This window comes from Meleagris gallopavo, chromosome 20 (assembly GCF_000146605.3).
Source record: "Meleagris gallopavo isolate NT-WF06-2002-E0010 breed Aviagen turkey brand Nicholas breeding stock chromosome 20, Turkey_5.1, whole genome shotgun sequence".
Taxonomy (NCBI): Eukaryota; Metazoa; Chordata; class Aves; order Galliformes; family Phasianidae; genus Meleagris; species Meleagris gallopavo.
This window is the reverse complement of record NC_015030.2, coordinates 10,121,629-10,132,566: the sequence shown is the minus strand read 5'-3', so window position 1 is coordinate 10,132,566 and position 10,938 is coordinate 10,121,629. Positions and strand designations below refer to the sequence as shown.

The 10,938-nt window shown below is 49.7% G+C and overlaps 1 protein-coding gene across 1 annotated transcript in view; it reads left to right on the top strand.

The window, feature by feature from the left end:
* The window catches only part of LOC104913825 (MYCBP-associated protein), a gene marked incomplete at its 5' end in the record, with an annotated part of 11,989 nt that extends 1,742 nt beyond the window's left edge, over positions 1 to 10,247 (top strand). Inside the window, 19 exon segments of the mRNA XM_031556389.1 lie at positions 1 to 20; positions 661 to 820; positions 913 to 1,016; positions 1,462 to 1,636; positions 1,945 to 2,060; positions 2,268 to 2,420; positions 2,776 to 2,926; positions 3,175 to 3,290; positions 3,858 to 3,958; positions 4,563 to 4,674; positions 4,996 to 5,185; positions 5,669 to 5,856; positions 6,293 to 6,439; positions 6,616 to 6,900; positions 7,676 to 7,797; positions 8,519 to 8,634; positions 9,129 to 9,262; positions 9,433 to 9,612; positions 10,098 to 10,247. Coding sequence (XP_031412249.1) covers positions 1 to 20; positions 661 to 820; positions 913 to 1,016; positions 1,462 to 1,636; positions 1,945 to 2,060; positions 2,268 to 2,420; positions 2,776 to 2,926; positions 3,175 to 3,290; positions 3,858 to 3,958; positions 4,563 to 4,674; positions 4,996 to 5,185; positions 5,669 to 5,856; positions 6,293 to 6,439; positions 6,616 to 6,900; positions 7,676 to 7,797; positions 8,519 to 8,634; positions 9,129 to 9,262; positions 9,433 to 9,612; positions 10,098 to 10,175 — 2,648 coding nt within the window.
* Between the last annotated feature and the right edge of the window lie 691 nt (positions 10,248 to 10,938).

Below are 10,938 nucleotides of genomic sequence, written 5' to 3'. Positions count from 1 at the left end.
GGTTGGAGGACCTGGAAAAAGTGCGTGTTCGTCCCGGCGCAAAAAGCTGCCTTCGCTGAGCGGGTCTCCCGGTGCGCGGAGCTCCCGGTCCCGCCGTTGAGCCCCGACCCGCGGTCTGGGCTCGGCCTGAGCTCCTCCTGCCCCCCGCTCTCCCTCGGTTCCCAGCCCGGCTCCGGCCCGCCGTCCCGCGGCTCGGCTCTCGACAGCCGCCTCCGCTCCCGATGGGCTGGGACGGGGCAGCGTCTGGCATCGAGCGGAACGGGAAACGGTTGGGAAAGCGATTTGAACTCCTTCCCTGCCCCGGTTATAACGTGGAGTCCAGAGCAGCGGGGTGGGAACTGAGCGGCTGTCTCCGCACTCAGATAAGGCAGAGAACCTCAGGCTGCGCCTGCGAGGTTCGGGTCGGGCAGTGGGAACGGCTTCTCCCAGATGCGGTGGCACAGCTGCACGGTGCTGAGCACCGCCGGGCCGTGGCACTGAGGGATGGGGCGGTGGGGTGGGTGGCCATAGAGGGCTCTTCCCACCCGGACGGTTTGTGGCTCTGTGCGATGAAAAGCAGCGTGTGCTGATAGGACTTCCCCGCGTGTCCCAGATGGATCAGGAGGAATGAAGGAAGGTCAGTCTGTAGCTGATTACGCTGTGAGTGTTTGTTTCCTGCAGCTCCACGCTCCACGCCTGCCCCACGATGCTGGGAGGATTCCAGTCAGGAGGAAATTCCTCGTTCGGAAATACCAACCCAGAGAGACCAAAACAGCCCCGCACCTCCTGGTAGCACGGCCGGCGTTCCCGAGGACAGCCAGGGAGCCGCTGCGTTTCTCTGGTAGGGTTAAGCTTTAGAGTTTACCTTTGATTTTTGGTTGTGGCAAGCCTAGATTTAGTGACCTGACCTGGGGTCTGGTGTTTTTGTTGTAGGACCAGCACTGTTCGGTGAGGGCTGTGAAGAAATTCTTCCTCATCATGTTTTGGGAAGTCTCCAGGAGTTGAAGATGGAAGCCTTGGCTAGAGGAAATGCTCAGGTCGATTATAAAAATGCTTTTCTGGAGGTGAATGTGATGTGGTGTGATGTGATTTATTTCAGCACTCGTCTCAAACAGGGCAGGCTTGAGGTGTGGCATTCCTTCGTCATCATGCTCTGTGGGGGAGGGTTTGCCTCCAGAGAAACTGCACCAGCAAGTTTTGAGGTGCTGTGTGCAGGTGAAGGCTCTGGAGGGAAGACTGATGCTGATGGCATCAGGCTACCGTGGGAGGAGCTGGGGTTGCAGTAACATCATTGCTTGAGTTCAGTTACTTGGCTAAATTCATTGTTTTTGAGTGTGTGTTTGGTGCTCCATCTTTGTACCTCTCTGATCAAGTAAAGGTACTGCAGTCTGAAGGATTCTCTTCTGCTCTCACCTTCCATTTTTTGTTGTGTTGGCAGTGCATGCGTTGTGAGGTCCACTCTATTGTTTCATTTCTTTTCAGATAGCAGATTCTATTCAGGTTCCTGATCAACATGTTGCTGCAGCAGTTTTAAAAGAGAAATGCGGAGGAGAAACAAAGAGAAAGTTTCATCAGACCCCAGCATCAGAACATAGAGCTCTGCAGAACTGGCACCATAATATGGCAATCAGGAAGAAGCAGGAGAGGTATCTGGGAGGTGAGAGGATTTGAGACCCTTTTCTGTGAGATTCTGCGTGCACGTGGGGCTGTTTGATGGCTCCACAACACACAGTAAAGGCCAGAGCCAATCAGGGTTAGTCCTGCTGCTGCTGCCTCCTACCTCAGTGTTGTCTGGGCTCCCCGTGCTGTGGGTGCTACTGCCTGTGATGAACCTGCAGGGTGAGCTGCTGATTCTGCTGTGGGAAGCGCAGTGGATTTGATGAGGATGGTATAAGGGGATTACACGTTGAAAATAGTAAAGGATGTGCCCAAGAGAAGTGCAGTGCCTTTCATATTCCTTTACAGAAATTCTTCAGAAGCCAGAGAATGAGTTGTTGATGAGCATCTCGGAGGATTACAGACAAATCCAGGAAGAACGTGACCTCATTGACCGCAGTCTCCCTGCCCTGTTTCCTGGAAAGGTGAGAGCCCCACTTCCTTTGCATCCTAATTGCTCTGTTCTTGTGAAAGAGCTTAGGCACTGCTGCTGCTGCGAATAATACCTGCGTAGATCTGTCTTCAGATAATAGCCAAAGCCCTTCTAGCTGAGTCCTTCAACTTACTATGTGAGCAGAGCTCTCAATGATTCTCAAAATGAAAACACGAACTGTGCTGCCTGGGCTATGCAGGGGGAAGCAGTGGCTGCTGTGGCTCCTTCTTACAAGCTGCTGAACTTGGGTTGGCCACACGCATGGCACAGGGATGTGTCACACATGTTGTTCCAAGGCCAAAAAGATCTGATAGTTCGAGTTTTAGAGGGTTCCATGGAGAGAGGGGTACAGGTAAGTAAGGACAATTATGAGAGTATCCTTTTTTTTTTTTTTTTTTAAACACTATAAAGTGTTACAGCACTCACTATGAAGTGCTGTAAGGGAAATCAAAGGACCTGCATTTATGTGATTTATTAATATCATTCAACTTACGTGTAGCGCCAGGCAGAAGAAAGTCGTCTTTTGTCTTTGACAACAGCCTGGTAGAAATTTGACTTACCCTGCAGAAAGTGATTATTTATAGTCTTCTAAAATACCCGCACAGGCAGAGTGAGATACCACCTTCTTTTCAGCTGCCAGTGCCTGTGCAAATAGCAAGCAGCTGCACGTCTCCAAGGGTGTTGGTTGGAGCCTTGTTTCCCCATAGGGCTACCGAGCAGGAAGCGAATTCTGGAGCCAGCCTGAGCGCATTGGGGATGAACTGACTGGCCTGACAATGACACTGACACGGAGAGAACGGGGCTGCCCAGAGCCAGTCACTCACGTGGGGAAGCCCCACACTGTTCGGATGGAAACGGGTAAGGAAGTGTGGAGGGAGCAGCAGGACAAGGTAGTCACTCCCAGTAGTACAGAGGCTACTTCCCAGTGGCCTTCGGTTGGGCCTGCAGTGAGCACAGGGGTGGTGCAGGCTGCTACACGAGCACTGCGGTGCTGTAAGTGCTGCGGCACAGCCTGGGTGCAGGGATGCTCCTGTGTGCAGGGCTGAGTGAAATAAGGAGGCAAGTGGGTGAGGAGATGGTGAGCTCTTGTGTGGGTGTTCACACAGGTGTGAAGCCTCCAAAGAGGATCCCTTTCCATCTAACCTGGGATAAGAGTCTTTTCCTGAAACAGCGACGGCAGGAGCTAAAATCTATCCTAGAGGAGCTGGATTTTTATAAGCCAGTAAGTCTCAGGAGTAAGGATATTCTTTACATCCCTCACCTCTTGCCAAGTGCTTTCAGGTAACACAAAATAGCTAAAGACTGAACCTGGAGAGGCATTAGGAACACTACAAGGCTTAGCTCTGCAGTTCTTCTCTTGGAGGTTCCCACATTTCCAAAGGGCGGCAGCCATGAAGGAGATGCTTGGCCTCTCTGTGAGTCACGGGCTGCCTGAGGGGCTTCAGGACGGGGCCCTGACCAGCAGCTTGCAGCTACTAAGGCCTTGCAACAAAAAGACCAAATACTAGTGTAGGACTTGTATTTTGTGCCTTACAGCAAAAGGAAGACATCTTTGCCCCTGTGGAAGGTTTGCGTCCAAGCTCTGGAGGCGGTTAGCCCATCCTAGGGTTGTTGAGAGGCTCAGAGTAATTCCTTACTCTCTTACACATTTTTTTTGATAGGTTTAGAAGCTGTTGCAGGAGCAAGATAGCTGAACTTTACTTGATTCACTTGCTGTGTTTGTCTGGAATTTGGCTTATTTTTCATGTAAAAAGGGAAGTTAAGAGTTGGTCATTCTCTGTATGTGCAGGATCTGGATGGCCTGGAGGTGATTGGCAGAGGGCGGCCATTCACGTCTGTCTCAGCGCAGTCTCTTCCATGTTCCACTGCTTTTGAAGATTCTGAGACCTCGTAAGTTTCAGTTGATGGCAGTAGTAAGGAATTTTGGGTACACACCATCAGTCTGTAGGGATCTCCTGAGATGTTCTTATCCAGAGCAGAGAGGAGGCTCCAAAGGACACAGTAAAAGTGTTCTGATATTAAAGTCACCAGATCTAGGGAGCGGGTGGTTCCTTTCTGCCCTGGGGGCCCAGTGACTAAGGAGCAAGAATCAGAAGAGTTTTTTGAGGCCTTTCCTGGCATCTTCTCTGTGTGGCTCCAGAGCTCACAGCACAGGGTGGGCGCTGCTCGGAATGATCTCCACGTGGTTGTCACTTTGCAGCCTTCCATCGTTAATCTGCCTTTTTTCCCTGCCCTGTCCATCTGTACAGGCACCTTAGGAGCTTTTCTCCTGCTTCACTCAGATACCCTCACCTTCTCTTTATTGTCCTGTCCTCTGTGATGGTGACAGGTTCCTAGCTGGAGTTAGTTAACCACAGCTGCAGAGCTCTGTAAGGAGAGAGCTGTGCAGAAAAGCATTTTTGGGGATTATTTCTTAGGGGTTTCACAAATCACCACAGGGTCTCCCACCTCTGAAAATGAGTTTCACTCTACATAAACACTGTCATTTTTTTAGCAGTGACTCTTTAAAGGACCATCACAGTGTGGTTCCAGAAACAGTGCTGGGTCCATCTTTAGACTTCTGTGGCCAGCCTGCACGCTGGATCAACTGCATCGCTTCTTGCAGGGTAATTGTGTGTTCTTATTGTTCAGTTGGAGCTTACTTGAGTTCCCAAGTCAGGGCTGTACAATGAGTGTCACGCTCAGGATGGAGAATGGGGGATTTGTTCTGAACATAGCAGTATCCCCATGTTTGCTCCAGAAAGTTCTAAAAACAGAAATGATTGCTTTGTGGCGTGGAGCTCAGATTCCCAGAAGCCCTCTGTATAATGGCCATTCTTTGGACCTGCCTTAAAAGGTCTCCAGTCAAGGCTCAGCCCCTTGTTTGTATGGCTTCTGCCAAGATGGAGTAGGAATTGTTATCTTTGTCCTTCTCTTTTTCCTTTTAGGATGAAGTTGGCATTGCTGCCAGGCTCACTTTTGAGACTGTGGTCGGTGAGAAAGTCGAAAGCTTCCTAACAGTGAGCAATGATGGTACAGCTGCTGTCTGGTATGACTGGAGGAGGCTTCTCCAGCAGATCCCTTCCAGAGAAACCACAAGGATGTGCATGCGGTGCTTTTACTTTGATGCCAGACCAGGTATGAGAACTGCTGATCTCTGAGACCTTTGTGCACAGAGCATAGAGCAGACAGCCAGGAGTTATCAGGGATGCTGTGACTCATGGCAGAGCGAGCCCTGGGTGGTTCTCAGCAAGCTGACTCACAGCAAACCAGGTGTGTGAGGCAGATCCCTTTCGTGGGACTCTAAGGAAAGAAGGTTGCTCCTGCTCTGAATGTAAGTGGGTAGAATACTGAGAAGTGAATCACCTTCTGATAGCAAACTGGGCATCATCTACCAGAGAGGGTGCTGAGTTCACTGTCAAGGAAGCAGTGGGAGTAATACCAGCTCAGTAGCACAGTGACTGGAGTAAATCTGGAAGAAAAAACGTAGTTGGATGGGGTGCGATAGCCAGCAAGGCTAAAGAGAGTCTCCTGGAGAGCTGAGGACGCTCACTGGGGTTGGAAAAGGGCCAGGTGAACCAGGTGGTTTCTTACAGACTGATGCATTTTCTCTCATTTCAGGTGTAATTCTGCCTGGAGAAACCAGGAAGTTTTTTTTTCTTTTCAAGTCTGAGAGAGCAGGCATTTTCAGTGAGTCCTGGGAGTTCAGGACACATCCTCTGTTATTAGGAGGAGCTCTGCTGCAGGTGACCCTTTGGGGAATTGCTGTGTGTGAGGATAAATTGGCTGACCTCAGAGGAAAACTGGAGGTAACCAGGCGTATAACTGGGTAAATGTGAGCTTTGAACTTAATATGCAAATAGAGGACAAGGAAGGGAGTGGAGGTCATGGTATTTTTATTGCTATGCAATTAAGGCTGAGAGTGAGGTATTATTTTCTGAACATCTGTACGTACTTAAGCAGGTTTGCTAAATAAAATGGAAGACTCCTGCAGCGCATTGTAATCTTAATAATAAAGATGTGGTTGTGCAGCTAAACTGCATGCAGTGGCTCTTTTAAAAATGAATTTTCTATTTGTAGTGAACTCCATTAGTTAGTGGGAATAGCGTTGTGTATCATACAGAACGATGTTAGATAATAAACTGGAAATTACCCTGCTTAGTTGAGTGGGGTTTGCTGTTATCTTTGTCCTTGTAATGCTGCTTACCACATGTAGTTAGCAGGGTGGTGTGAATTGTGCTGCAGGCTGACCTGGCTGCTCGGGAGGGTGCTGCTATTGTAGAAGAGACTGTGAAGGACCTTCTTGTCCGAATTCGGACCCCAGATCGCAGCCCATCTCCCATGGGTGCGTACCTCACAGAGGAAGAGTTGTTCCACAGGAAGAATCCCAAGGTGAGATGCGTGGTTCAGTGGCTGCACAGCCAAGTAGCAGGGAAGGGAAGGCAGTGGGGCTGTGCCTCCAGGGCACTCGGGAGGCTGCCATTGCCTGCCACAGCAGCCGTAACAATTGGGTCTGTAGAGGACAGGCACAACTCATTTTGCTATTTACCTTTTCTTTGTTATCAAAGTTGCATTATCAGCATCGAGAGGTAGAGCAGCTGCATGACCTATGGAGACAGCACGTGGCTGCTCTGTCAGCCCTCAGGGAGGAGGTGCCTGCAGACCAAGAGGGTGCTGTGGAGGACGTGAGGTCCCAGCAGAGTGTCCCAGAGGCTCTCCCTGCCCAGAAGAGCACTGCAGAGGGCTCAGGCTGGAAGAGCACACTTGACGTGACTCCGAGTCAAGTGGCAAATGTGGGGGAGGAGGAACCCGGCCCCTCATCATGGAACTTCTCATTCGAGGACTTGCAGCAGGTGGTCGCTCCGGTTCCCTCCAGTGCAGGGACAGCCTGGTGTTGGTTCCATTTCCCTTACAGCCTGGATGCCCCAGTGTGAGCCCACCCAGAGCTCCGCTTCCAGCCGTCTCTGAGTTAGGGGTGATTTATGGTGTGTTACAGAGAAGCACTCCAGCTCTGCTGACCGCACCCTCAGTGCTCTTGTAAAGAAATCCCCGAGAGAGACCGCGAGGGCTGCCGTGTGCAGAAGGAAAGAGAACCAGACAATGCAGTGGATATTTCAAGCTCTTACCCAATTAGCTTTCTGTCATCCCAGAGCTGAATGGGGAGGCAGGCCAACCCCACAGCCTCCTGTGGCTTCCCTGAGGGCTCTTCTCCGTGGAGAGTCCTGTTCACCACAGCACTGCGGGGCAGTCACGCAGGCTGTGGATAGAATACAGACCTCCCCAGATTAAAGCAAGAGTGATTGGGGTTCCGTCAGCACCGTTTTTCTGCACTACTCTCTTGGAAACCTGTCAGCTGCTTCTCTGCTGTCAGGAGGCCTCCTGACCTGGTGCGGTCCTGTCCCCCAGTTGCAGAGGGATCTACTGTGGGTGGATCTAAGTGGGAGCTGGGGGCAGCACGGCTCACCCATGCACATTGGGCAAATCTCAGGCTGTGTCTGGGTGTGGAACTCCTGGTGCCAATTGGTTTCAGACCGGCTTCCAGGAAGAGAGCTGCAGTGTGCTGTGGGGAACTCGGGGTGCAGAGGGCTGGGAAGGAGCACTGAGAAGCTGTGTTTTCTCTCACATCAGGCTCTGAAGTCCATCCCCCAGGAGGAGCAGCGAGAAGCAGCGCTGTCCCAGCTCAACAAGGCAGTGCTGGAGCTCTGTGCTGAGCAGAGACCGACTCAGTCAGACCTTCTGTATCAAACCTGGTGTGTTGCCTCTGCAGGATAGAGCTTGCAAATGTCTCGTGTGATCAGCAGCTTAGCAAGCTCTGTTGCAGTGTTGTGATTCAGAGTGCATGTAATTATGTGAAATCTAGAAGTCTTTTTTTGTGCCCTGCTTTCTTACAGGCTAATTGTAGCAGCTATCTAATCCAAATGCCTTTTCTTTCTGGAGATAAGTTTAGAATATTCATGTAATTTTGGGGAGTATGTGGGGTTATTTCTGGCGAGATTATTCTAGGATACGTTTATGAAATCTTTGGGTAATGTTCTGTACCCTTTTACCAACTAACTTTATTCTGCCTCACACAGCTTCTCCACTCTGCTGTCGTGCAGACTGTGCCATATTAACGGCTGCTTCTAAATCAGGAGGCAGATTCCTCCTGAACAGAGCGTGGATCGGGGCTGATTTACCACGCGTTGTGTTGAGGAGCAGGAGGCCTCATTTCGCAGTAGTATTTATGGGTCCGTGTGAGTCTGTTGATTTGCAAACCGTTGGGACCTCAGGAGGCTCTAAGCCAAGGAAGGGAATGCCGTTCCCCTCTGTGTGGGTTTCTCAGTGCTAGGCACCGTTGGTGTCGTTGGACAGGGCAGCTCCTGGCTGTAAGTGCCTTCAGGCCTGGGCGTAGGGTGGAACACAGTGGTTCTTTCCACCCCAGAATGCCCACTTGCTGTGCTGTCTCCCTTCTGTTTCTGATGCTCTTCTCAGTCTCCAGCTGTGGCGTGAAGCAGTGGACGGGCTGGTGGGTCACTCCCTGAGGCTGAGGTCCCAGCTTGGGTTGCCTGAGAAGGACACCTACGTGGATGTTCTTCCAGAGGGAAGAGGTGAGCGCTGGCGTCAGCATAGCGGGAGGGGACTGTTGGCATCCAAAAAAACTTCCTGAATTTCAACTGGAATGGCAGCTTCATCAGTTTCTCCCCAAAGCTTTTAAAAGAAAACGCACCAGAGAAAACAGCAGTGTGCGAGACAAGAATTGTGTTGTGAGATTTGCTGTAAAAACGCACACAGAAAATACCGCAAATAAGTATTTTAATTTCACTGCAATTTAGTGCTGATTTTTGCACTGACGAAACCAAAAAATTATCTGATTTTCAGCTGCTTTATACACTTTGTTCTGATGAATGTTTGAGATCTGTTCATTTCTTATTTAAACAAAGTACTCCTCCAAGCTGCTGTTTTTCAGTGCAGTAAAGCTCAGATCAATAAGAAGAGGAAAATACATTGCAGAAATACTACGTTTACGTTCCCTGAGTGCATTGGGGGTGTCTTTCTGGATATACGTGTTGCTTCTAGGTAACTGGAATTAGTTCTTACTTAGGGGAAGTAAAGCAACCTGTAGAAGGAGGAGAAGGCGGCAAAATAACCAGGAGAAGAGAAGAGAAAACATCAGTTGGTAGTAAGGATAAAGAAGACAAAAGAAGAACAACGAAGACTGCTGGAAAAGAGAAAGAGGTTTGTGTTGGGATGCCTGTGGAAAACAGAGCATCATGTTCTGAAGACAGCGTGGCACCTTGTGAGGCTGCGTGCCTGAGTTGGAGCTGATTTCCAACCCGTGACACATGCTGTCTGAAAGCTGTTCTGAGCTGTGTCGCTTCTTTTTTCCAACTCTGTCCCTTGAATAGGAACATCCAAATAGCAGAAAGTCAAAAGTAAAAGAGAAGAAGAAGCTGAAATCTTCCAGCTCGTCAGAAAAAGAGATAGCACAGCCCACAGGAGCTGCAGCTACAGATACTGTCACACCTCCTCGGGAGCAGACGGACCCCATTATTTGGGGGCTGTACCAGGAGAAACTTTATGTCGAAGTGAGTCTGGCCAAAGTTTGTACCTTCGCTTCTGGTTTCTGTTCTTTGCTTATAAACTGACCCTGAGCTGTAGCTCGAGAGGTAAAGCGTTCTGTTAAACTAAAAAACTGACAGCTGTGTGTCTGTAATTCTGTAGCAAGGTGAGCGTGAGGTGAGGTAAGATGGCCTTGATTCCAGGCTGGAACCCATTAACAGAAATGCAGCCATCACATCGCCGCGTGCGGGATTTCTATCTGGGATGTCTTTTGCACACTTAGGGACTCTTGAGGGAGCAGCAGCATTAATTGTATCTCAGACAATGTTAAACACACTTCATAGCCAGGAAAGCTATTACTGGAAGTAGGCAGCCACTTCTCTGTGGTTGTGTCCATGCCCATACACTGCTACACTCCTGTGTTAGAAACCATCTCTGTTCTGTCTATCTTGTCATCAGGATTTCATCACTCATTTTCACTGCATGCATCTTCTGTTAACTTCTGCTGCAGGTCTATGGGCTGCTGGATTCAATGGTGAGCAAGATGGTTTCTTTATTTGAAGAGCTAGAACAAAACACAGCACTTTAAAGTGGGAGAGTGAAGCCCTTTGTAAGTAGAAATGGACTTAGTAAATAAAGAAATAGCCATGCTTGCACAAGACAGATGGATGTTCTTCCTTCTGAAGGGATGAAGCGGTCACAAATGCTGGAGTGCCTCTTTCCTGACATGCCGTGATGTGAGTCTGTCGTGAGATCATGTGTTGGTTCTACAGGTGGTCGCTTGCCAGGAAGAGACAGGTCAGGAGGCATTGCAGCCTCAGAAACCATAACATCAAGAAAATGCTGGTGTTCTGCTGAGGAAGGCAAACTTACAGTTGCCAGTCAGCTGAAGAGCTGTGTTATTCTCTGTGTTTCAATCTGTGTTGTCTAACAAGCGAGCAGAGGCTGTCCCATGTACTCATGGACCTAAGTACCAGGGAAGTCCCTCTTATTTCTGATCATGTTCCTGGCTGCTCATCCAGTCTCCTCGCAGGTCTCCCTGACAGCAGGAGCTTTGGGCTGTCAGCATCTCTGTGAAAGTGCATATTTCCACCTCACCTTTCCTTGCACACGTGCCTGTTTCTTATGCTGATCTTGCTATCTCTTGCTATCTACTTAATGTATCCATGCCCAATTCAGAGTCAATTCTTACTCACTTCCAAGACTCGTTACTCTTGAATTGAAATGAGGAAATCTGTGCTCCAACTGCAGAGAGCAGGGCTGGGTCTGTGTTGGAGCCGCCCTTCCTGCTTCTGCCAGCCTACAGGTTCCTGTCACCTCTTTCTGACCGGGTTTCCTCGTGCATTGCAGCT